Source organism: Vipera ursinii (assembly GCF_947247035.1).
Source record: "Vipera ursinii genome assembly, chromosome: 3".
Taxonomy (NCBI): Eukaryota; Metazoa; Chordata; class Lepidosauria; order Squamata; family Viperidae; genus Vipera; species Vipera ursinii.
This window is the reverse complement of record NC_139516.1, coordinates 192,579,489-192,603,752: the sequence shown is the minus strand read 5'-3', so window position 1 is coordinate 192,603,752 and position 24,264 is coordinate 192,579,489. Positions and strand designations below refer to the sequence as shown.

The following is a 24,264-nucleotide window of genomic DNA, read 5'->3' as shown; positions in this document are numbered from 1 at the left end:
ATACAAGGTCTTTTCTGAAGGAATCTTGTACCAAGGTGGTAATTGTCCTAAGTCCCACCTGGTCCATCCATCCAATCTATAGTTCAGTATTGGAAATGATAAAAGGATCAATGCATTTAATTTTAAAAATTGTACCTTTGCTTAAAATCTGTATTTTGCTGATTGCATTTTATTAAGGAATGATAATACACTGGTGTTGAAAAGACGTTATGATATATTGTTGCTATTTGCCTTGCCAAATTATTATTTTGTGTTTTGCACTTCGTCACACCCAGCTCCTAGGTTGTTCCAAAAGAAGTGGCTTACCTACTCAGTAATTAAAAGTTATCAACTGAAGAGCATGATGTAGCAATAAATCTGAAGAGAAATATACATTGAAGCATTTAAGACATTCAGATTCTACTCCCATCTCTGTCATTGAGCTTCACATCAAGAGCCTCTCCCTTTAAAGTCACAGTCCTTTAAATCCCTTCAGCCTATTTATTCATATAGTTTTATTTTGCTTGCATGTCAAAAAGATTGATTACTCAGTAAAGCTGTATTTTTAAAAAATAATTCTGAGTTCGTTGTCAGCAGTCAAGACTCTCTTCAATTAAGCTGCCGGACACAATTTTGTTAACTGAAGAAAGATGTGAAGAAAAGAATCCAATACATGCACTTGGGTCCTGGTCAGATATATTTCTTTTCTTCCAATATAAACAATGAGAAATAAATATTGAAAACCAAAGGAAGGTGAAAGGCTAAATCATCTGGCAAGGCCGTAAAACTGACCGGTTACAACATACTCCCAAGAGTTATAGGGGTTGCCCCACAGGCCTTTTTCACCATGCAGATGGGCTCACACAACATCCTTAATTAACCCATTTTATGAGTTTGCACTCTGTGTTGAATCATAAACAAAGCAATTGTGCAGAATTTGCAGAAAATGCTAAGCCAAAAGAAACCCCAAATGAAGGTTAATCCAACCAAACTAGGTAGATTTTGGGAGTGCAGACATTGATCTGCATGATTTATCCTTACTCTGGGAAAGGGCTCAGGCTGTAGCATTTTATTATCTAAATCATATATAACTGAGGAGGAAAGAATTATAGAGGGAGGCTGAGAAGGGGGATCTTGACTTAATCTCCAGAGGTTCAGAACTCTTGTTTACAAACACACGGGACTACACACTTATGGCAAATTCCTATTTACAACGATGTGTTGATGGAAGTTGGCTCTAGTTGAGAATGGAGGAGGAGCCCTTTCTACAGAATACAGAATAATAGAGTTGGAAGGGATCTTGTAGGTCATCTAGTCCAACCCCCTGCTCAAGCAGGAGACCCTATACCATTTCTGACCAGTGGCTGTCCAGTCTTTTCTTCAAAGCTTCCAGTGATGAAGCTCCCACAACCTCTGAAGGCAATCTGTTCTGTTGGTTGATTGTTCTCAGTGTCATAAAATTTCTGCTTATTTCTAGGTTGAATCTCTCCTTGATCACTTTCCATCCATCGTTCCTTGTTTCTTTGCCATTTCTGTTTCTCTGGTCATGTCTATCAATCCCTATGGGATGCATGCAACTGCAACTGTGCCTTGCCAATACAGGTAGTCCTCAACTTATGACCATGGCTGGGCCCAAAATTTGTGTTGCTAAGTGAGAGTGGTTAAGTGAGTTTTGTCCCTCTTTTCGACCGTTTTTGCCACAGTTAAGTGAATCGTTAACAACATGGTTGTGAAGTGAATCTGGCTTCCCCATTGACTTTACTTGTCAGAAGGTCATGAAAGGTGATCACATGACCCTGGGACACTGCAACTGTGTTGCAATGATGTACAAGTGGTTTGTACATGAGCACACGTACATCCATAATGCTGTGCCTATGTGAATGCTACAGAATTGCTATGTAAATGACCAAACATGAACTTAACGTTCATTTTGTTGTATAATAATGAGACTAGAAACCATCAAGTTTGAAAAGAGAAGAGAAACAGATTCAACACTGGCTGTATTGCATTCATCGAATTAAATATAAACACTCTCCTTGAAGGCATCTAGGCTTCTTGCTTCCTCTGTTTCCATCATCTGGTTTCCTACCAGTCCTTGGAAATCATGATTCAGCTAGGAGAAAAAGAATGGCAAAATGTCTTCTAGTAAATCAGTTCAGTTTAACAACCCAAATGTGATATCATAATTCATACTAGATGTTAATCTGGCAGCATTCCGTCGATAGAAATAGCGCAGATACAAAAAAAATGCTTTGGGGAAACCACGATGATTGAATTATTAGTACTGGTCAAAGCCATTGCTTAGGAAAAAAAATCAATTGAAAGGCACTATGGGGAACATGAAGAAGAATCAACTTCTCATTTGTTATTGAATGCTAAAGTGGATAAATTCCATTTCATAGCTTGTATCTGTGGAAAACAAACTAGAAACAAGGAACTGTAACATTTATCCACTACTCAATTTTCAGACTGATTTCAGGAAAACAAAAGAGTAACATATTTTAGATGTACTCTTCTCCTTGTAATATTGATATCAGTATTTAGATTCCAGCTATCAAAATGGTTGGCAGCCACTGGAAAATTGAAAATTCTCCTTCCAAAAAAAGTAAAAAGTATGTAAGACAAATTTAAATCAATATTTCTCAACCCTGGCAACTTGAACGAATGGAATTCAACTTACAGAATTCCCCAACCAGCATGCTGACTAGAGAATTCTGGGAGTTGAACTCCATAGGTCTTAAAGGCAAGAAACACAGATGTAGACAATTTCAGCCTTGTTGCCTAAGAATCTGTTGGACAAAATGAAATATTGTCTTCTGAAATGGTAATGGTTAAAGAATGGAAAACAAAGTAAATTTATAAAATTTACAAGATGTATGAGGGAGTCAAGCTAAGACTCTATATTGAAACAGATGCTTTTTTGTTTTAGAATAATAGAATGATAGTTAGAAGGGACCTTGGAGGTCTTCTAGTCCAACCTCCTGCTCATGCAGGAAACCCTATACCATTTCAAACAAGCCCTATACCAGGGGTAGGCAACCTTGGCTCTTTTATGACTTGTGGACTTCAACTCCCAGAATCCCTGAGTCAGCATGGCGGGTTCAGGTATTCTGGGTATTGAAGTTCACAAGTCCTAAAAGAGCCAAGGTTGCCTACCCCTGCCCTATACCAATTTTTCATAAAATAAACCTGAGTATTTTAAATTAACAGTGAGACGTTTTAGATTACTGATGACTCCAAAATATTTTGAGTGGTTTCATTCAATAAAGAGAGGGACACGGTGGCTCAGTGGGTTAGGACGCTGAGCTTGTCGAACAGAAGGTTGGCTGTTTGGTGGGTCGAATCCCGAGTGCCGCGTAACAGAGTGAGCGCGTTACTCATCCCAGCTTCTGCCAACCTAGCAGTTCGAAAGCACGTAAAAAATGCAAGTAGAAAAATAGGGACCACTTCGGTGGGAAGGTAACAGCATTCCATGTGCCTTTGGCGTCTAGTCATGCCAGCCACATGACCACGGAGACGTCCTCGGACAAGCACTGGCTCTTCGGCTTTGAAACGGAGATGAGCACTGGCCCCTAGAGTTGGAAACGACTAGCACACATGTGCGGGGGAACCTTTACCTTTTTATTCAATAAAGAATGGGAAATTATTTACAAGGATATTCATATGGAAAGCAAGGCTTGCAGGAATGAAATAGCAGGATGTCCCCAAGGTGTGTCTGTGTTTGTCTGGATTCAGCCCTACTTGATGACATACCCACAAGTTTTCACTACAAATAACTTATATACCTATATATATTGGCCCATTTAACTGGCACATATACTGAAGAATATAAAAATAGCTATTTTATCCTTCCTGAGCTTCTGTCTGCCTTGAATCTTGGCTTCACTGGCACAATATCCAGTTCTAATTTTAGGACAGTAAGAGAAAAACAACTAATCTCAGTGACTTCTACTAAAGACAGATATTATTTCCATGTTGGAGAAACTATTCCTCTTAAAACTGGTTGCTGAGAAACGGAAGAACGGTGAAGCTTGACAGCTTCCCACAGGCAGAGACATCTGGCTGGCAACTGTGTATATCAGGTACAGTCATTTTCATACAGAAACTTCACACAATAACCTCTGTTCAACTGATCTATATGTGGTCAATATTTCTTTCAAATAAAAACAGATAACTACTGCAATGTCATGATTTATAATCTTACATAATTTGTTTTCAACTTCCTTGACCCTCTATATCAGGGGTGTCAAACTTGCAACATCACGTGATGTGTCGTGACATATCGCGACTTTTTTTCCATTGCCGGCAATGGGTTGGGCGTGGTTTCAGCATGACGCATCTGGCCCACGGGCCGTCAGTTTGACACCCCTGCCCTATATTAAGAGAATAACAGAGTTGGAAGGGACTTTGGAGGTCTTCTAGTCCAACGCTCCGCTCAAGCAGGACACAATTTCAGACAAGTGGCTGTCCAGGCTCCTCTTAAAAGCCTCTAGTGATGGAATACCCACAACTTCTGAAGGCAATCTGTTCCGCTGATTAATTGCTCTCACTGTTAGAAAATTTCTACCTAGTCTAAGTTGCTTCTCTCCTTGATTAGTTTCCATCCACTGTTTCTTGTCTTGTAGGGAATGAAAAGAATTAAAAGCACCTGTGACCGCATTCCCTACCCAGAGGAAAATTTAGATCAGTTCTGATATTGCAATAGGAAATCAATTGTTTGGTAGGAAAAAAGATAGGCAGATGAACATTTCTACTTTTCTCTGGGATGGTAGGCAACATTATTAAGACGTGAAGGCTAAATTACATAAAAGCACTCATGTAATGTAATGGCTGTCCATACTCTTTGTGAAAGCCTTCAGTGATGGAGCATCCACAACTTCCTAAGGCAAGCCATTCCACTGGCTGATTGTTCTTACTGCCAGGAAATTTAATCCTTTTATAGGTTGCTTCTCTCCTTGGTTAGTTTCCATCCATTATTTCTTTTCTTGCTTATTGGAGCTTTGGGAAAAAAATAACATGCTTGTTAAAATTTAATATGAGACATTTCCAATCTGTTTTGACCACATAGGGATTTTTTTAGTAGATTCGATGGGCACTAAAAACAAAGTAGTTTCTTTGTCCCCTCTTAACTTTCCTTATAATTTATTCCTTGTTCACCTTTTTTTCCTTTTCCTGGCAAATGGCCATCCAAGAAAACTATTGAACTACAACCACACAGCCTCCGTGCCCGTAAACATAATGGGGTTGGAAGGGGAGACACATGGCAGAGGGCATTCCTGGAAATAAATACAATGCGCGAAGTCCTTATGTTGTTTACAACATTGCTTTTCAAGAGTGGGTCTTTCTAGTGATTTATACCTTTGCAGGATCAGGGATGTAATTCATTTGGGGAGCCCATATACAATCTACAACTTCCTTTCTTTAGAAGGTTAAATGGAAAACAGGGTTTGAGCAAGGCCAATGGGACTTTTCCTGGCATTGCATTGAATTATAATTGGGGCAGGCTTTTAACAACAGTTCCCCGTCATTTCCATGAAGAGGGAATGCTAAATCAGTTGCTTTCAATGAGAAGGCTGTGCAGCCCTCTGGACTGGTTCCCCAAAAATGTTCTGGAACATACGGGAAAGCAAGCATAACAAATCATTTTAAAGAGATATCAACAGCTCTGTAGCACCTGTTTGGCATCAGTTTAATCTAATCAGTTTTGCTATCAATAAAGCCAAGTTCCAAATAAAGGGAATCCTTGACTTAACGACAATTTGTTTAATTACTATTCAGAGTTACGAAAAAAGTGACTTCTGACTGACCCTCACTCTTATGACTATTGCAGTGACCCTGGGATCATGTGAACAATATTTGGGTGCTTGGCAACTGACATATTTATGACAATTGCTGCATCCTGGGATCATATAATCACAATTTATGACTTTCCTAGGGGCTTCAAACAAGTAAAGTCAATGGGGAAGCAGGATTTACTTAATGACTGTGTGACTTACTTAACAACTGTGGCAAAAGTTGTTAACTGTTTAAATATATTCAAAAGACAAGAATGGCATGAAAAAAGTTTTACCTTCTTCACTGAGGCTAATTCTCCACTGATAGTCCCTGCATGGAACTATCACAACCATTTGTTTAGTGACCATTCAAAATTACAATGGCGCTGAAAAAAGTGACTTACGATGGTTTTTCCACTTACGATCATTGCAGCATCCTTGTGGTCATTTGATCAAAATTCAGGTGCTTGACAACTGGTGTGTATTTATGAGAGTTGCAATGTCCTTGGGTCATGTGCCCACCATTCGTAACCTTCCCAGCTGGCTTCCAACAAGTGAAGTCAATGGGGGAAGTCAGATTCATTTAACAATTGCATGATTTACTTAACAACAGAAGTGATTCACTTAACATCTGTGGCAAAAAAGGTCATAAAATAGGACACAACTCACTTAACAACTGTCTTGCTTAGCAATGGAAATTTTGGATTCCATTGTGGTCCTAAATCAAATACTACCTGTATCTCACTTCTATTATCCACCTATTTTGTTTCCTCTTAACAATTGTATGTGTGCCAGCTTTTAAATTTTCAGCTAGTCTGGTTTGTACGTTCTGATGAATACATTTTATTACTATCGTTCCTGGGGATTGATAGACTGATTGATTAACTGATTTTGACTATTTAAAATATGGGTTAAGTTTCCTGATTACTTCTTTTCCCCTTCTAGGAAACAGTCTATAAACTAAATAAAATGAAGGCTTTCAATACTGGTTATTCTTGTCCAATGTAAAATTGACATCTTATATGATTTCAGGGAGGTTCTAACACAGCCAGTGATTCATATGATCCAGTTTAGCTTTCTATTTGTGTCACTTACCAATGATTGCCTTTCTCTTACAAAATCTCAAGAATGTAGGATGGAAAAAGTGAGAGATGTTCCTTTCTTCCTTGCCAGACAAATATTAATCACAGGCAAGCAACTTTTTTATTAGCAATTACAAGATTATAGCAAATGACTTGAGGACATTAAAATGTGGGAATGCTACTGCCATTTTGTAATCATAGATCGTCTATTACTAATATCAATATTAGTTGATATCTTATAATTGTCTAGTTTGCTGCAGAAAACCAAATAGTTGCCATACAACAAATAGCTGGTTTACCATCAAGCTAGATTGGTCTTTTGAATTCCTCATGAACATTTGTACAGCATCATGGGGTGGTTTCAAGGTTTCTCTATGGAAAAAAAATCTACCCAGCAAACAATAAAGACAAGGGAAATTAGCATTGCAGCATAAGATTGTTTAAGGGGTTTTGCATGGAAAATCCTACCTTGTCATCAATAAAGGCAGAGGGAAAACAACTGTTTTTCCTGAGATTGTTGCCAGATTCTCAGTTAAAAAAAGGGGAAAAAGCTAAAAGGGAAAAATAGAAATGAAGATCTCCTGCACTTGTAATACATTTTGAAATTAAAGAAGGATCAAATTAGTTCTGATGAGTCTTTATGGCTGTAGAATCTGTCCCTACAGAACCCCTTTTTGATACTTCTATCGAGCTCCTGGAAGCCAAACTTGGGCGGAATGGGCAACTCGCTTTGGTCAAATCGCCCTGGCTATCTTGCCATGACCATCTTGCTGCAGCCAATTCACCACGGCCATTTCACCGCACACAACTCGCTGTGGCCAACTTATACAGGACAACTCACAGTGAACAATTCCATGTGGGATAATGCAATGTGATAAATGTTATCTGCCACTGTTTCTCCGACATTGGCAAAAATGGAAATAATGTAGAAAAAACAGTGGCAGATAACATTTATCGCTTTGAGTTATTCCGCATGGATTATCCTGTGGAGAGTTGTCCCACAGCAAGCTGGCTGTGGCGAGTTGGCCATGATGAGATGGCTGTGGTGAGTTGACTGTGATGAGTTGTCCTAGACTTCTGAGTGGAATGGGGTTTTACAAATGCAGGAAAAATAGTGAAAAGCATTTTGTTAATGTACTAATATGGTTTCTTTCCTTCAATAAAACACAGTCAATTGGAAGAGCCGTATCTGAGTCACCTTTTATGGGCTTAGTAATCTGGCATTGTTACAAAGTCACAAAGTTTGCTAGTTAAAAGTAAAAGCCTCTTGAATTGTAATTCCAAATGCTCTCATCTGTTGTTCTGGAGTCAGCAAAGAGAAACTATCTAATTAGGCAAGGCCCATTTCTTTAGGAAAGCAAAGCATGAACACGTCCCACCGTCAAACTAAATGTATAAGATACCTCTGTTAATTTCCACCACAGCTGCATCTGACACATGAGGGAACCACGTCACTCATATTTACCATATCAAGTGTCCAACTGCTGTGGTGAAATACAAGCTGGGCCTTTTAAAAAAAGATCACTGTCAGAATAAGGCTATTCTTTCTATGTGAGAAATGCTTCCCATACTTTCTAGCTTCATGCAGCCCAGCCTTCTATCTATTTAAATCTCCACAATCCTTCCCTGCTTGTTATTTGCTACAAGAAACAATCTGAGCTGAGTTTTAACATAAGCAAACGCTGGAAAACCATAGACAAAGCCATGTCACCAGAAGAACACCAGTATACCACATCTTCCAAGAGGGCCATCAAAAAAATCCGAATGACTAGCTTGGTTATCAGCTTGGCAAAGGGTTGGCAGCAGTGGGCAAGTGAACACAACACCAAGCAAGCCCAGGAACCTAGTGGATGGGTACCCAATGAAGAGAAATCACCAAATGATCCAAGAGAGTGGACACCTCCGAAACATTTGCCAACTTTCAAGAAAGATGAGTCAAAAACTGAGATACAATTTCCCTCAGAACAGCAAGTGTCAAACAAAGATGGGAAACAAAGTCCAAATGAGTCAATAGAAGCTCTTGAGAAATTTAATATTAGAAGTAAAGAAGTTACCAAAAGCGTAGTAAGGTCACTCTCTGAAAGAAGTAGTGACATTGGTCTTCTCAGCAACAAATATGAACAAGATGAATTTGCCGAGACAGGAAAGATCGTCAATGACGCTAAAAATATTGATCAAATCCTTAGTAATAAAATGTCTCCTACAAGAAGGAGAAAGTGCTCTAATTTGGTATCAGAGATGACAAAGGAATGGAAACGTTTGGAACAAGAAGAACTACAGGACTATCGGAACAACAGTTTGGATACAGAAGACAGCGGCTATGGTGAAGACACAGAGGATGGACTAGACACAGATCATAATATCCAAGAAATACGGAGTGTTGTGAGGATAAAACATCCCATGGCTTCATAGTAAGTAATTACTGTATTTTCCAAAATCGCCTAGTTATAAGAAAATGCTTTTGTGTAAACATTAGTGCTTTCTGAAGTCAGCACAGAGGTCATCCTTGACTTATGACTACAATTTGCATTGCTGACACAGTTGTTAAGTGATTTTTGCCCAATTTTATGATCTTTCTTGCCACATTTGTTATGCGAATCACTTAGTTGCTAAGTTAGTAACACAGTTGTAAAGTGAACCTGGCTTCCCTATTGAATTTGCTTGTCAGAAAGTCACAAAAGGTAATCACTTGACTCCAGGACACTCCAACTGTCATAAATAGCAGCCAGTTGCTAATTTTGATCATGAGACCATGGAGATGCTGCAACAGTCACAACAGTCATGTTATTTTTTCAGTGCCATTGTAAATTCGGTCACTAAATAAATGGTTCTAAGATGAGGACTTCCTGTGTCAGTATGTGATTTATTCTATTCAGTGCCAGCTCAATCATATTTTGGAACACTAATGGAGGGAGGAAATGATTGGAGGGGGTCTAAATGATGAGCTGACATGTATAAATAGGCCACAGAAGGGATGAAGTTTCTCCATAGCAGCAGCATTCATTTATCTCCAAGTAGCCATTTTCATCTGAAGCCAAAATGAAAATGTAGGAGCAGAAAGTGAAAATGGAAAGGATACAGGAAGAGGTCAAACTTTAAATATGAAAAATGCTTTATATTTTCCAAAAAAAATTCAAGAATCTAAAAGTTGCTTGTATTAATATTTAATTAGATCCATTTTTAAAAAAGAACTGAGGCAATAATATTTGGAATAGGAAAGTTTCTGCAAAGATACCATTTAACCCGTTTTAGAACCCTTTGAGAGCTGTATGCAACGAAACTTCATTTTAATGTATACCAGTTAGTGTACATTTAAAGTGACAATAAAGTTATTATTTTAGAACAGGGATGTCAAACTATCGGTCTGCGGGCTAGACACGTCACGTGGAAGCCACACCAACTCCATTGTTCTAGAATGATGGCAGAGGAAACCATTAGGCACTTCCACCTGTTTTTATTTGCTAGCCCAATTTTCCCAATGTATATTGGTTTTGGACATATCTGCAAGGCAGAAGGCTGGGACAGCCGTATGCTGTCAAGGAGCACATGGGCCAAGCATTCCTTAAATTATTTAGTCCGATCAACTGTTGTTATATTCAGGTAGACCTTGACCTATATCCATTCGTTTAGTGACCATTTGCAGTTACACCACCACTGAAAAAGTGACTTACAACTAGTCCTCACATTTATGACTGCTGCAACATCCAGTCATATGATCAAAATTTGAGTACTTGGAAACAGGCATGTATTTACAAGGGTTGCAGCATCTCAGGCTCATTTGAATGCAATTTCTGCCCTTCCTAGTAAACTTCCAACAAGCAAAGTCAATGAGAGAAGATGGATTTGCTTAATGACTGCATGAGTCACTCAACAACTGTAGTGATTTGCTTAACCATGGTTAAAAAAGGTTGCAAAATTGAGCACAACTCACTTAACTACAGCCTTGCTTGGCAACAGAAGTTCTGGTTCCAATTGTGGTCATAAGTTGAGGGCTACATGTATCAAAAAGAGACATTGCATTTCATCAATAGCTACTTGTCTACTTACTCATTGTTACAATATTCCTTACTTTTTGTGTTTGACCACAAGAGTATCCTAATTCATTTTCTTGCACAGCTTACTAGACTGGTGAATGTGTGTATAATTGCATCCTACAGGGTCGTTCATATGTGTTAAAAATTGTGCAAAACTATCAGAGCAACCAATGGTTTTCATACATTAGTATGTAAGCCATCACGTCCATAACCATGGCCAATCTGCTCACTCATTCAATCTATCTAGCAAATCTAGCAAACTATCAGGTGATGGTCAAACGAAAAAGCTTGATGAATGTGAAAGTCTTCTATATGTTAACAGGTGATGATATGCACTCCAGTAAATAAGGAGCAGCTATAGCAAGACAGAGAATATTCTGCTGAGCAGTTTCATTGGAAGCCGTTTCAGTTGAAAGTTCCCCCAAAGTCCAGTGGCTTCATTGACAATTCACAAATATTTCTAAACAGATGAGATTTAGCATATATCAGTCTTAGCAATGGTTCATTCAAGTTAACGTGAAACTGCTCCAAGTTACCATGAATTACTCACTAAAAATAAAATGGAACTGTTGCAGCGATGTAAGTAATCACTAGCCAGATCATATGAACCTTTCTAAGGTTTTAATGAGGTCAAACCTTACTGGGGCTCTCCAGAAGAAGATAAGTGTGTGTGTGTGTGTGTGTGTGTGTACATATACATACATTCATAAATAAATATATATAGTCCACGGTTAATGTATTTATCTTTTGCTCTTTTTATGATGTAGTTTGTTTTTTGTTGAGCTCTTATAGAAGTATAATGAAACTCAAGAAAAAAACATAGTCTACATTCTAAGATCTAAGCAGCTGAGTTTTAAAACATGCTGAACCATATTGCTATCTTACTTCTTTAAACATTGTTTTCTGCATTTATAGATTTTTATGTTTTGAAATATAGTTGTAGTTCAAATATATTATTTCAGTTATTAAGCTTCCATAAAAACTACCTGTTCATCTATTATCTATTCTCTCTACGTCTATCTCTCTATTGTAGCATCTAACAAAGGAAGTAGTTTTGAAGAAAGCAGATAAATTAGCATATGAGTTATAACTTTTTAAAAAAATGACAAGTTTTTGTTTATGGAGTACCAGTAATTTTCTGACTCTCACTGTTCACCTTCTGTAGACTGAACTATATTTAACCGGTAATTCTTGGAATTACTTCCAAGTGGTTGGAAATGGAAAGAGATGAAGGCTATTCATTTCTTTCCTCCCCAGCTGTCTATGCCTGCTGGTCACTCAACTGCATTTGCCCCCCACCCAAAACAAAGAGATTGAAATATAATCCTTTCAGCTTTGAATGAAAGTGCTGATAATAAGAGCTTCTTTATTCTCTGTTTGCTTGAGTGTTGTTGGTGGTTTTTGAGCTTATTGTATTGTTGAAGGTGGTGGTGATGTCAGAGCTTGTGTGGTCTTCCAGTAGACATTTCCACTGATCAAGTCTCCCTGGCTGCCTAGGCAGAAAAAGACTATTGGAATTGGTTTTTCTGTTCTGTTCTGCTGACATCTCTTTAAAATCAGTCACGTCTGCAGGATGCATCTGCACCCATTTGAATAAAATCCTGCCCCTTTTTCCATGTAACATCCATATAATACACATTAAAAGGGGGAGGGGGAGGCTTCAATCAGATGTCATTGCCATGTTGATTTTTTGACATCTGTAGGTTGATGGTTTTAATATAATCAAGATTTTAATTGAAGCATAGGAGCCAGGAAATGCAGACATCAGGCAGAAAATCAGTTGTGAATGGTAGGACATTCTACATAAGCATTTGTTGTTGTTAGCTGCGAAGTCGTGTCCGACCCATCGCGACCCTATGGACAATGTTCCTCCAGGCCTTCCTGTCCTCTACCATCTTCTGGAGTCCATTTAAGCTCACGCCTACTGCTTCAGTGACTCCATCCAGCCACCTCATTCTCTGTCGTCCCCTTCTTCTCTTGCCCTCAATCTTTCCCAGCATTAGGCTCTTCTCCAGTGAGTCCTTCCTTCTCATTAGGTGGCCAAAGTATTTGAGTTTTAGCTTCAGGATCTGGCCTTCTAAAGAGCAGTCTCCTCTAGGACTGACTGGTTTGATCGCCTTGCAGTCCAAGGGACTCGCAGGAGTCTTCTCCAGCACCATAGTTCAAAGGCCTCAATTCTTTGGCGCTCAGCCTTTCTTATGGTCCAACTGTCACAGCCATACATTGCAACTGGGAAGACCATAGCCTTGACTATACGCACTTTTGTTGACAGTGTGATGTCTCTGCTTTTTAGTGTGCTGTCTAGATTTGCCATGGCTTTCCTCCACAGGAGCAAGCGTCTTTTAATTTCTTGGCTACAGTCCCCATCTGCAGTGATCTTGGAGCCCAGGAAAATAAAATCTGTCACTATCTCCATTTCTTCCCCATCTATTTGCCAAGAACTGAGAGGGCCGGATGCCATGATCTTGGTTTTCTTAATGTTAAGTTTCAACCCAACTTTTGCACTCTCCTTCTTCACCCGCAACAAGAGGCTCTTTAGTTCTTCTTCACTTTCTGCCATTAGAGTGGTATCATCTGCATATCTTAGGTTGTTGATATTTCTTCCGGCAATCTTAATTCCAACTTTTGATTCATCTAGCCCTGCCTTTCTCATGATGTGCTCTGCATATAAGTTAAATGGCAGGGCGACACTATCCCCCAACTAAATATCAGAAATCTACAATTCCCCCATGATAATTTCACAGGAGTTCTTTTTTCCTTTAAAAAAATCAAATTCTTATTTAGGATTTGAATGAGACTTGGAGAAAGTTACTATGTATACACATACACACACCCAAAAATGCTTCTCGTTTTAGATAGGAAAGGCAAGAGTTATAACGGCAAAAATTCTTCTAGGAAACAGAGCTTGGGCATTTGGAGGATGAGGTTAAAGCAGAGCTGAAACCAAAATAAAGCAGTGCTAATTTAGCCCACTATAAAGGCAACTAAAATGGAAAGGTGATGATAGTGTTCGACTTGAATGGATTAAAGTACTAAGTGAAATTTCTTCTTTCTTTCTTTCCTATTGCCTTTCTTTCTCTTACTTTCTTTTTCCTTCCTTCCTCACACATCTCACTGATACAGTCAGGGACACACATGCTCTATTGAGACCTGCAGTCAGGATGAGGAGAAGACTGTGGTCAGCTCTACCCCCACCCAACCCTGCACTCTTCATCTCTGCCTCGGACTATGCCATATTAATGGGAAAACAACCTTGGCTATGTTCAGAGAGATCAATATTTCTGTACTTGCACTGTGGGCCAAGAAGTAATTTAAATGTTTTGGAGGCAGATTTCTCAAAGTATCCAGAATAAAAGACATTTGTTAGCATGCCAAGCTGTCTAAAAGCTGATAAATTAACTTGTGATTTTTAGTGAGTGGACAACTGACCTATTTATTCAAAATATATTTAAAGGGTGTTATTGTCCTTGAATATATAAGAAGTATAGGAACAACTAGCGTCCTGAACTGGGATTATAAGTGAATTCCTGGTTAATATTCCTCTGGAATTTATTTGATAATTACTTTCCAGGTAGCGTGCATGGACCACAGAAAGATAAGAATATGGATCTTGCTTAAAGGTAATATTTTGTCCCCTGTGTTTGATCCCACAAACCTTCATGGACAAGTGGAACATAAGATGCAATAGTGACACATCCCAATTTGCTGTTAAGTATGGGGACGCCTACAGACAAGGTATAGCTCAGGCAGAGAATTCTGGATAAGATCAAATATAGAAAAATAATTCAGTTAGCTAATAAGCTACATGTGAATAGCTTGTTGTGCCTAAATATCACAGAACCTTCATACTATCCAGCAATCCTAAAAAGTAAATAGATAGAGAATACCGTAGTGATTTCTAAGTAGGTCATAAGCATAACTATTGTTCACTTCCTATGAGAATCAGAGGATGGGAGTCAAGAGAAGAGGAAGTATGAGTTTCTCTTCAATCTTGGCTAGAAGTGTTTCTTAAGACACCAACTGTGTTGAATAAGATCTAAGAATTCAAGCTTAATGCTCCCAAAGTCTAAGACTAAACAAAAAAATATATATAGACAGATGCAAAGTCCCATCCTTTTTTGGTTTGTCCCCCTGTAAGCAGTGAATTTATTAAAATTAATATAACTTTTAAAACATCTTTCTTTAGGCACATGCTTAAGTCTAACACCCCCCCCAATAGATTACTTTGATAAATAGCAGTGTAAGCTCTAAGCCAATTTGTTCCCAATTATTTTAAAGCATGCATGACTCTAATATCTCTTGTTTGCTACCAGAAATTTTATTTGTCACCTCTTCCAACAAGATATTCAGAGAAGTGAAGGGACTATATGTACACCAAGTGTTTCCAGGGAAAGCCTTTGAAGGAGCTGTCCTGAGTTTCCAACAGAGGTGGTTTTAATGATTAAAAGAACTCTTTATCCTTCTAGATGCCAGACCTCAAAAAGAATATAGTGGAATTAAGAGAAAATTCAGAGGAAGACAATTAAGAGGATCAAAGATTGGAACAGTTTCCATATGAGAAAAGGTTGTGACAGTGTTCGAGTCTGTCCAGATCCTTCTGTATCTTAAGCCTATCTTCTGGCAGGAATAGCCAATACTCCAGAAGATAGGCTTAAGATACAGAAGGATCTGGACAGACTCGAACACTGGGCACTATCTAACAAAATGAAATTCAATGGTGAAAAAAGTAAGGTTCTACATTTAGCCAGGAAAAATCAAATGCATAGGTATAGTATTTATTTATTTATTTATTTAGTTACATTTATATACCGCCCTTTCCCTGAGGACTCAGGGCGGTTTACAGGGAATTAAAAAATCCACCATACAAAAGTTAAAAACCAAATTAAAAAATATTAAATTGACCCTGTACACTTAAAACCCCAATTAAAAATTTCTCCTCAGCCTGGGCCCGAGAGCTCAAAGAGCCAGGTCTTAAGGCCCCGGCGGAATGATCGGAGGTCGGGGGCAGTTCTCATCTCCACCGGCAGCTGGTTCCAGAGGGCAGGCGCTCCCACTGAGAAGGCCCTATCCCTGGGTGTCACCCGCCGGCAATCTCTTACCGGCGGAACCCTGAGCAGACCCTCCCTGTGGGAGCGCACTGGGCGAAGGGCGTTTGATGCCGGCAGCAGGTGTTCCCTCAAATAGCCCGGACCCAAGCCATGTAGGGCTTTATAGGTGATAACCAGCACCTTGAATTTCACCCGGAGGGCAACCGGAAGCCAATGCAGCTCGCGGAGTAGAGGTGTTACATGGGAGTATCGGGAGACCCCCATTACAACTCGCACGGCCGCATTCTGCACCAGTTGAAGCCTCCGAGTGGTCTTCAAGGGCAGCCCCATGTAGAGAGCGTTACAGTAGTCCAAACGGGAGGTCACAAGCGCATGAGTAACTGTGCGTAGGGCGTCTCGGTCCAGATAGGGACGCAACTGGCGCACCAGGCGAACCTGTGAAAAAGCCCCCCTGGTCACGGCTCCTATGTGGTCTTCAAAATTGAGCCGTGAGTCCAGGAGGATGCCCAGGTTGCGAGCCCTATCAACGGGGGGTAACACCTCACCCCCCATCGTTAGAGGTGGAATAACTTGGTTAACCCGAGATGCCGATATGCACAGCCACTCAGTCTTGGCGGGATTGAGACGAAGCCTGTTTCTCCCCATCCAGACCTGAACCGCCTCCAGGGACCGGGACATCACGGAGAGGGCATCACTGGGTTGGTTCGGGGTGGAAAGAAAAAGTTGGGTATCATCAGCGTACTGGTGATACCCCACCCCAAAACCACGAATGATCTCGCCCAGCGGCTTCATATAGATGTTGAACAGGAGAGGCGAGAGGACCGACCCCTGAGGAACTCCACAAATGAGAGACCTCGGGGCGGATCTCTGCCCTCCTGTCAACACTGACTGCGAGCGGCCCTGGAGGTAGGAGGAGAACCACCGTAGAATGGTGCCTCCCACTCCCAACCCCCTGAGACGCCGCAGCAGGATACCATGGTCGATGGTATCGAAAGCCGCTGAGAGATCTAATAGGACCAGGACAGAGGAGCAACCCCTGTCCCTAGCCCTCCAGAGATCATTCACCAGCGCGACCAATGCCGTCTCCGTGCTGTGTCCGGGCCTGAAGCCCGATTGGTACGGGTCCAGATAATCAGTTTCCTCCAGGAACAGAGGGAGCTGATGCGACACCACACTCTCAACAACCTTCGCCAGAAAGCGAAGGTTGGAGACTGGACGATAGTTGTTTAAAGCAGCCGGGTCCAAAGCAGGCTTCTTGAGAAGGGGTCTCACCACCGCCTCCTTCAAGGTGGCAGGGAAGACACCCTCCTTCAAAGAAGCAGTTATTACTGCATGGAACCAGCCTCGTGTTCCCTCCCGAGCCGCATAAGCTAGCCAGGAGGGGCACGGATCCAACAAACAGGTGGTGGTGCTCAGTCTCCCCATGATCCTGTCCACATCATCGGGGGAAACAGGGTCGAACTCAGTCCAGATAACGTGCTCAAGACCGCCTGATTCCTCCACATCAGACTCTGCCCAGTCAGAGTCCAGGCCGGTCCAGATCCGAGCGATTTTGTTCGCCAGATGATGACTAAACTCCTCGGCTCGTCCCTGCAAGGGATCCTCTCTCACCTCCTGGTTAAGGAGGGAGCGAGTCACCCTAAACAGGGCGGCCGGGCGATTATCTGCGGACGCGATAAGGGCGGCAAAGTAGTTAGACTTCGCCGTCCTTATCGCCGCAAGATAAGACCTTATAAAGGTTCTTAACTGCAGTCGGTCGGATTCGGATCGGCTGGATCTCCAACCGCTCTCTAGACCTCGTCTCCGACGCTTCATCTCCCGGAGCTCCACAGAGAACCATGGGGCCGAACGGGATCTGCGCCAGGTCAGAGGTCGCATGGGTACAATGCAGTCGAGTGCCCTGGTGGCAGCCGTTTCCCAGGCCTCCACCAGAGCATCGACTGGGCTGTGGGTAAGGGTGATAGGTATAGGCCCAAGCGCCCTCTGGAACCGATCCGGGTCCATTAGGCGCCTGGGGCAGAACCACCTGGTCGGTTCCGCCGCCCAGCGGCAGGGGGTGGCATGACGGAAAACCAGCCTCAGGAGGTGATGATCTGACCATGACAGAGGGGTGATGGACGGGAAACCCCCTCCCAGATCGTCCAACCACTGTCCAGACAGGAACACCAGGTTGAGAGTATGATCCCCCTCATGAGTCGGGCCCTCAATAACCTGAGTCAGGCCCATGGCTGTCATGGAAGCCATGAACTCCCGAGCTAACTCCGACGACCCTCCCAGTGATGGCAGGTTGAAGTCACCCAGGACTATAAGCCTGGGGAACTCCACCGCCAACCCTGAGAGGGCGTCGAGCAGCTCAGGCAGGGCTGTTGCCACACAGCTGGGCGCCAGGTATGTAAGCAACAAGCCCAACTGAACCTGAGGACCACATCTCAAGAGGAAGGATAGACTCCCGGCCATCTGGACAATGGTGGCCTCCCGAGGACACAAAGTCTCCCGAATAACCACTGCCACCCCACCACCCCTGCCCTGAGCCCGTGGCTGGTGCAGCACCCGGAAACCTGGCGGGCATAACTCGGTGAGAGGCATCCCTCCCTCCGAGCCCAGCCAAGTTTCCGTGATGCATGCTAGATCCGCACATTCCTCCTCGATCAGGTCACGGATGAGGGGAGCTTTGTTAACTACGGATCTAGCATTAAAATAGACCAACCTGAGCTCAGGGGCCTGATCACCCTCATCCCCGGGTAAGAGGGTGCTAACTGGAGGGTCGGAGCGCGCCACCGCTCGGAGATAGCGGGGGCGCGATCCCAGATGTTGATATGGCCCTCCGCGCAAACACCTGCTGCCATACCCTATCGCCGTGGGGATTCGATGCCCCACCCCCACATTCCCAGCACCAGCAGCCACCTCCCCCGACCCCGTCCCATCAGGACCTCTAACAGGTCCAGACTGAGTGCCGGTTACAGGTTCCCTCCCTACCCCCCCCCCTAACCTCTTAAAATAACCGGCTAAGAATCTTATCAGGGGCCTCTTGGCACGTCTTAACTCGAGGCCCCTATCTAAGCCCAACCACCTCTCGGGGTCCCAAAGCTTGGGCCCATCATTAAGGGGAGTATGGAAACAGGCGACAGGGCGCGCCCATGAGGCAGGAACCGCCCTAAGGGCATACAAGTCCGCTTCGGAATAACGATAGACCATATTGCGCTCGAATAGTCTCTTAGGGCCGATGTTGTAAATATGTCCAGAGGAACGCTCGTTGATGGTACATAGATGGAGAAAGAGGGAGTCCAGTGGGCATGTCTCTCAGTCTGCAAGGTGGTACCTTGCTCAATAGTAGTAACTGTGAGAGGGATCTCGGAGTCTTAGCAGACAATCACTTCAATATGAGCCAGCAGTGTGCTGCAGCTGCCAAAAAAGCCAACACAGTGCTAGGCTGCATTAACAGAGGGATAGAATCAAGATCAGGTGAAGTACTAATACCACTTTACAATGCTTTGGTAAGGCCACACCAGGAATACTGCATCCAGTTTTGGTCACCACAATGTAAAAAAGATGTCGAGACTCTAGAAAGGGTACAGAGAAGAGCAACAAAGATGATTAGGGGGCTGGAGGCTAAAACATATAGGGAACGGTTGCTGGAATTGGGTATGTGTAGTTTAATGAAGAGAAGGGTGAAGGGTGACATGATAGCAGTGTTCCAATATCTCAGGGGCTACCACAAAGAAGAGGGAGTCAAGCTATTCTCCAAAGCACCTGAAAGCAGGACAAGAAAAAACGGATGGAAACTAGTCAAGGAGAGAAGCAACCTAGAACTAAGGAGAAACTTCCTGACAGTTAGAACAATTAACCAGTGGAACAACCTGCCTCCAGAGGTGGTGAATGCTCCAACACTGGAGGTTTTTAAGAAGAGACTGGACAGCCATTTGCCTGAAATGGTATAAGGTTTCCTGCCTGAGCAGGGGGTTGGACTAGATGACCTCCAAGGTCCCTTCCAATATTATTATTATTATTATTATTATTATTATTATTATTATTATTATTATTATTATTATTATTATTATTATTATTATTATTATTATTATTAGGGCCTTTTAATAATAAAAAAACCCCTGCATGATCAAATTGTATAAAATTATGCATGGAGTGAATAAGGTGAACAAAAACAAACTGAAGCCACCCAATGAAATTGAATCCTGGAAGAATCAGGGGAAAAAGGATTTTAAACTAAAATTAAAAGGGGTAATTTAGCGTTGGAATTCATTACCATGAAATGTGGTGATGGCTACCAGCCTGTCTTAAAAAAAGAATTGGACCAGTTTATGGAGATTATGGGAATCAATTCCTATCTGATGGCAGTGGAACACCTTGTGAAGGCATCTGCTGGGAGACTAGTGGGCTTCCTTGTGCAGTTGACTGGCCACTGTGAGAACAGCCTGCTGGATTAGATTGATCAGGGAATCAATCTGTTCTCATTTCCTTCAGTTCTTTTAGAAAATTATGCCATGCAGATGTAATTAATGAGAATGGTGTTATTTTCCCTTAAATTAAAATGAATGGATCTAATCCAAAACAGAAGCTTTTATTTTCAGGTAAGAGGCAGCAAATAATCAAAGGAAATAAAGTGATTTAGAATCAGTGATAACATGCCACCTAGTGGTTTGTGGTCTAAATCAGATTAATGAACTTTACCAAAATATTTCACTAAAGCCTCATTGCAGCTATCTTTTTTTCTTTCTTTCTCTGCAGCAAGAATAAAAATCTCAAGTTGTCTAAGAATTACAGTCCTGTCTACAATCTAAAGGAGCGATGGGAAGGATGGGCTGATGAACATGTGACAGTACAAAAACTCAATCCTTTCAGTGAGGAGTTTGACTATGAGCTTGCTATGGCCACCCGTCTGCATAAAGGAGATGAGGGCTATGGTCATCCTAAAGAAGGTACGAAGACAGCAGAACGAGCCAAGAGAGCAGAGGGCCACATCCACCGGGAGATGAAAGACATGTGTTTCATCATCAGAACAATGGCTCAGCCACAACGTGATGGCAAGATCCAAGTCACTTTTGCTGATCTCTTTGACAGATACGTTCACATTTCAGATAAAGTGGTTGGAATACTCCTGAGGGCCAGAAAACATGGAATGTTAGACTTTGAGGGAGAAATGTTGTGGCAAGGCCGGGATGATGCTGTTCTAATAACTTTGTTAGAATAAGGTCTTTTTCCTCACAGGATAAACCAAAGGGCATCCTTCTATTCAGAATTTTTTATCAAAAGTTTTATCAGACATCAAAGCTTTCATTGGTACTCAGAACTTATCTATTATTACTTAACAATAGTATCTCCATATTATTCCATTTATATGTTATTATTTATTAAGTACATAGATTGTTCTACCAGTAGTATCTAATTAACTATGTTTGGTCAGATTTCTATATAAAGAATGAAGATGATATAGAAGATGGTCCACTTCAGCTGCCTTATGAATCAGATGTTTAGTAGAAACTTGGAAATTTTTCAGAGATCTGGTTAGTACTGGGAGCTTCAGACAACCCAGGCTGTTGATGTGGTTGCTCCCTCTCTTAAGTTCATCAACCCCAGTTCACTTTTTATTTACAGAGGATCTCCAGCAGATAAAATGACAGATAAAAAGTTTAGAGCACCCAGAGAAAGAAAAAATGAACTCAACCCAAAAACATATACAACCCCAAGTTCAGGCCTACTTTTCCTCCCCAAAATAAGGAATTTTTCACAATTTTCTTTTTTTGTGCTGATGGATTGTTAAGTCAATGGCCTTGTTTAGAGTAGTGATTTTAATTAATGTTAGACATTTCAGAAATTTATTTTAAGAATATGAGCTCATTAAATCTGCTTTAAAACATGGAGAGGTCCATGGTCATGTGATGTTATAATAATAATACTTTGTAATAAATCTGATTGCCATTACTTAAAAGATGTGTAAAGTATATGGGGATCCCATTCTGAGTTAGTGGGTACAGTGGATAAATTCCAAATTTCTTGTGAGTGTTCGCTGATTGCCTATTCTAAAAATGGCTGCCATGGGAATATCCCACATATAAATCTTTAAATCATTAATTTACCACATTTCTCACCATCTCTAGAAGTTGTTGAAACAGAATATAATTTATATCCCCTATTTAATGAACAGTATTTTTTTTCCTGAGCAGGATACTAAGTTACAATTGTCTTGTCATTTTTATCTACTAGGATAGCTTAATGATAATGATGCTGGAAGATACCATTTTGCTTTACAATACACCATCTCATTTTTAAAAATTAATTTAAAAAAGGAAAAAAAGTTACTAGTTGAAGGAAACAGAACCTGGCAGATATTAAGCCAGGTATCCTTGAAGCCAACTGGGGGTCTCAGTGTTAGACGAACCACATTGTTTTTTTAATGATATTAGCTGTTGAAACGAATTGGTATGCTGTCTTTCAAAGTGAAAGATCCTGCATCTTCTTACAGAAGAAAAAATATGTTTTTGTGTCAATATGATGGTAAATTTCAGAGTTGCTATGCAAATATTAGTATATGTGCATGCATGTATATATAGCTTTGGAATGTTTTTTATTGTATCAAAAATACCGTTCAAGATTGCAAGAAATTATGTGCAAAAATCATAGGTGCTGTGAAATATTAATAGCATTATAAAGAAAATTTGTTATAAGCAAATAACATTTTACATTTAATCAATAAAGTTTCTTGCATCCATAGACTGAGAATAAAAGCTTGATATACCTTACCAATTAGGTAAAATAATTCAGTTTGAAAAATGTGATTTAAAAAAACCTTGCTTTCCCAGGACAAGGATATTATTTTCAGGTTTATGTCTGCTAATTTTGTTTCAAGATTTGGATTATGAAAGTTCACTAAGCATGGTTTATACCATCGATTGATCTAAATTAAGGTGTAGATATTAAATATTTCTGTCAAATATAGGAATGTGATCCATTTCAAAATCTTATTTATATTAGCAAGTGAAATGCACTGCAAATTCAGTCGATACAATGGGATGAATGAAAAAGAATGAAATAAATTTAATGATTTTTCTAAGATGGAAAAGATTTTTTTTTTAATGCCAAGGAAATAGCCTATTATTTTTCTGAATCAATGTTAGTAGCATTTTTAAGGTTTCCTGAAGCTTAAAGATTCTAATTCTATTATATAGCTGCAGTTGTTCACTTGATTTTTCTTACTGGAAAGAAGGCGAGATGGGTAAAGTTGGGACAAAGATTATGGGTTGCTTTCCTTGGTAAATGGCAGTCTGTATTGTATATTGAAATTTCAATACAGCTGTAATGAACATTTTAGCAGCAACTCCAACATCACATGTCAAAGTGTATTACCAATTAATAAACAGTTCTGTAACAATATTTAAAACATCCAATTCCTTATCAGAAATATTTTAGCAAGATCATGGAACTGTATCTGCTTCATCACTACTAGTATTTTGCTATGATGTAATACTTTGGCCACCTAATGAGAAGGAAGGACTCACTGGAGAAGAGCCTAATGCTGGGAAAGATTGAGGGCAAGAGAAGAAGGGGACAACAGAGAATGAGGTGGCTGGATGGAGTCACTGAAGCAGTAGGCGTGAGCTTAAATGGACTCCAGAAGATGGTAGAGGACAGGAAGGCCTGGAGGAACATTGTCCATAGGGTCGCGATGGGTCGGACACGACTTCGCAGCTAACAACAACAACAACAATACTTTGAACCTGATTGCTAATTACAAAATGGCCATGCATCTAAATAAAGCCCAACTCAAGTTTAATTACATGAATTTAGATTTATTTGCTTTATATCACTATTACCTTATAGTATTTTAATCCATCACAGGGTTGTTTAGTTAGTGAACCCACAAAGACAATAATACTGCTGTGGAAGACCAAAGGGGGGGGGGAAAGCTATTTTAATTTATTTACACTTCTTTGTCTGTAAATATTAAATCTACATATACTCTACTAATAGGAGTAAAGAGCTATACATTGAGACAGAAAACAATGCTGTGTGGTTTTTTTAGCAATATAAAGCATGAACATATTGTAGGATAAAATATTCTCTTTTCCATTATCACAGCAGTAAGCATTTCCCAGGTAATTCTGGAACAACTTATATTAGTAACATTCTATACAACTATAGCTAATTATTTGAGCTAAGCCATTTGGCTTTTTATTCCATTGCTAGAATAATTTAAAGTGCTAGAAGCAACCCGTCAATCAATACTTCCCTCCCCCAAAATAACAAAAACTACTTTTAAACATTAATGTACAAGTTAATATATACAATATTCATTTGAAATAGAATAGCTGAGATTTCAGCACAAAGTCATTCA

At 40.6% G+C, this 24,264-nt stretch overlaps 1 protein-coding gene across 1 annotated transcript; it reads left to right on the top strand.

Annotated features, from left to right (window-relative positions):
• The first annotated feature begins 8,495 nt into the window (after window positions 1-8,495).
• Window positions 8,496-23,684, top strand: ABRA (actin binding Rho activating protein). The gene is made up of 2 exons (XM_083361159.1): window positions 8,496-9,246; window positions 20,661-23,684. The coding sequence occupies exons 1-2, from the start codon at window positions 8,540-8,542 to the stop codon at window positions 21,121-21,123; spliced, it is 1,170 nt and encodes a 389-aa protein (XP_083217285.1). The 5' UTR covers window positions 8,496-8,539; the 3' UTR covers window positions 21,124-23,684.
• Window positions 23,685-24,264: the final 580 nt, after the last annotated feature.

Bases quoted from the DNA above. Each gene is read 5' to 3' on its own strand.
- ABRA (XM_083361159.1), top strand. From the start codon at position 8,540: ATGTCACCAGAAGAACACCAGTATACCACATCTTCCAAGAGGGCCATC. The intron at 9,247-20,660 runs GTAAGTAATTAC...CTTTCTCTGCAG, and splicing joins AAACATCCCATGGCTTCATA to CAAGAATAAAAATCTCAAGT.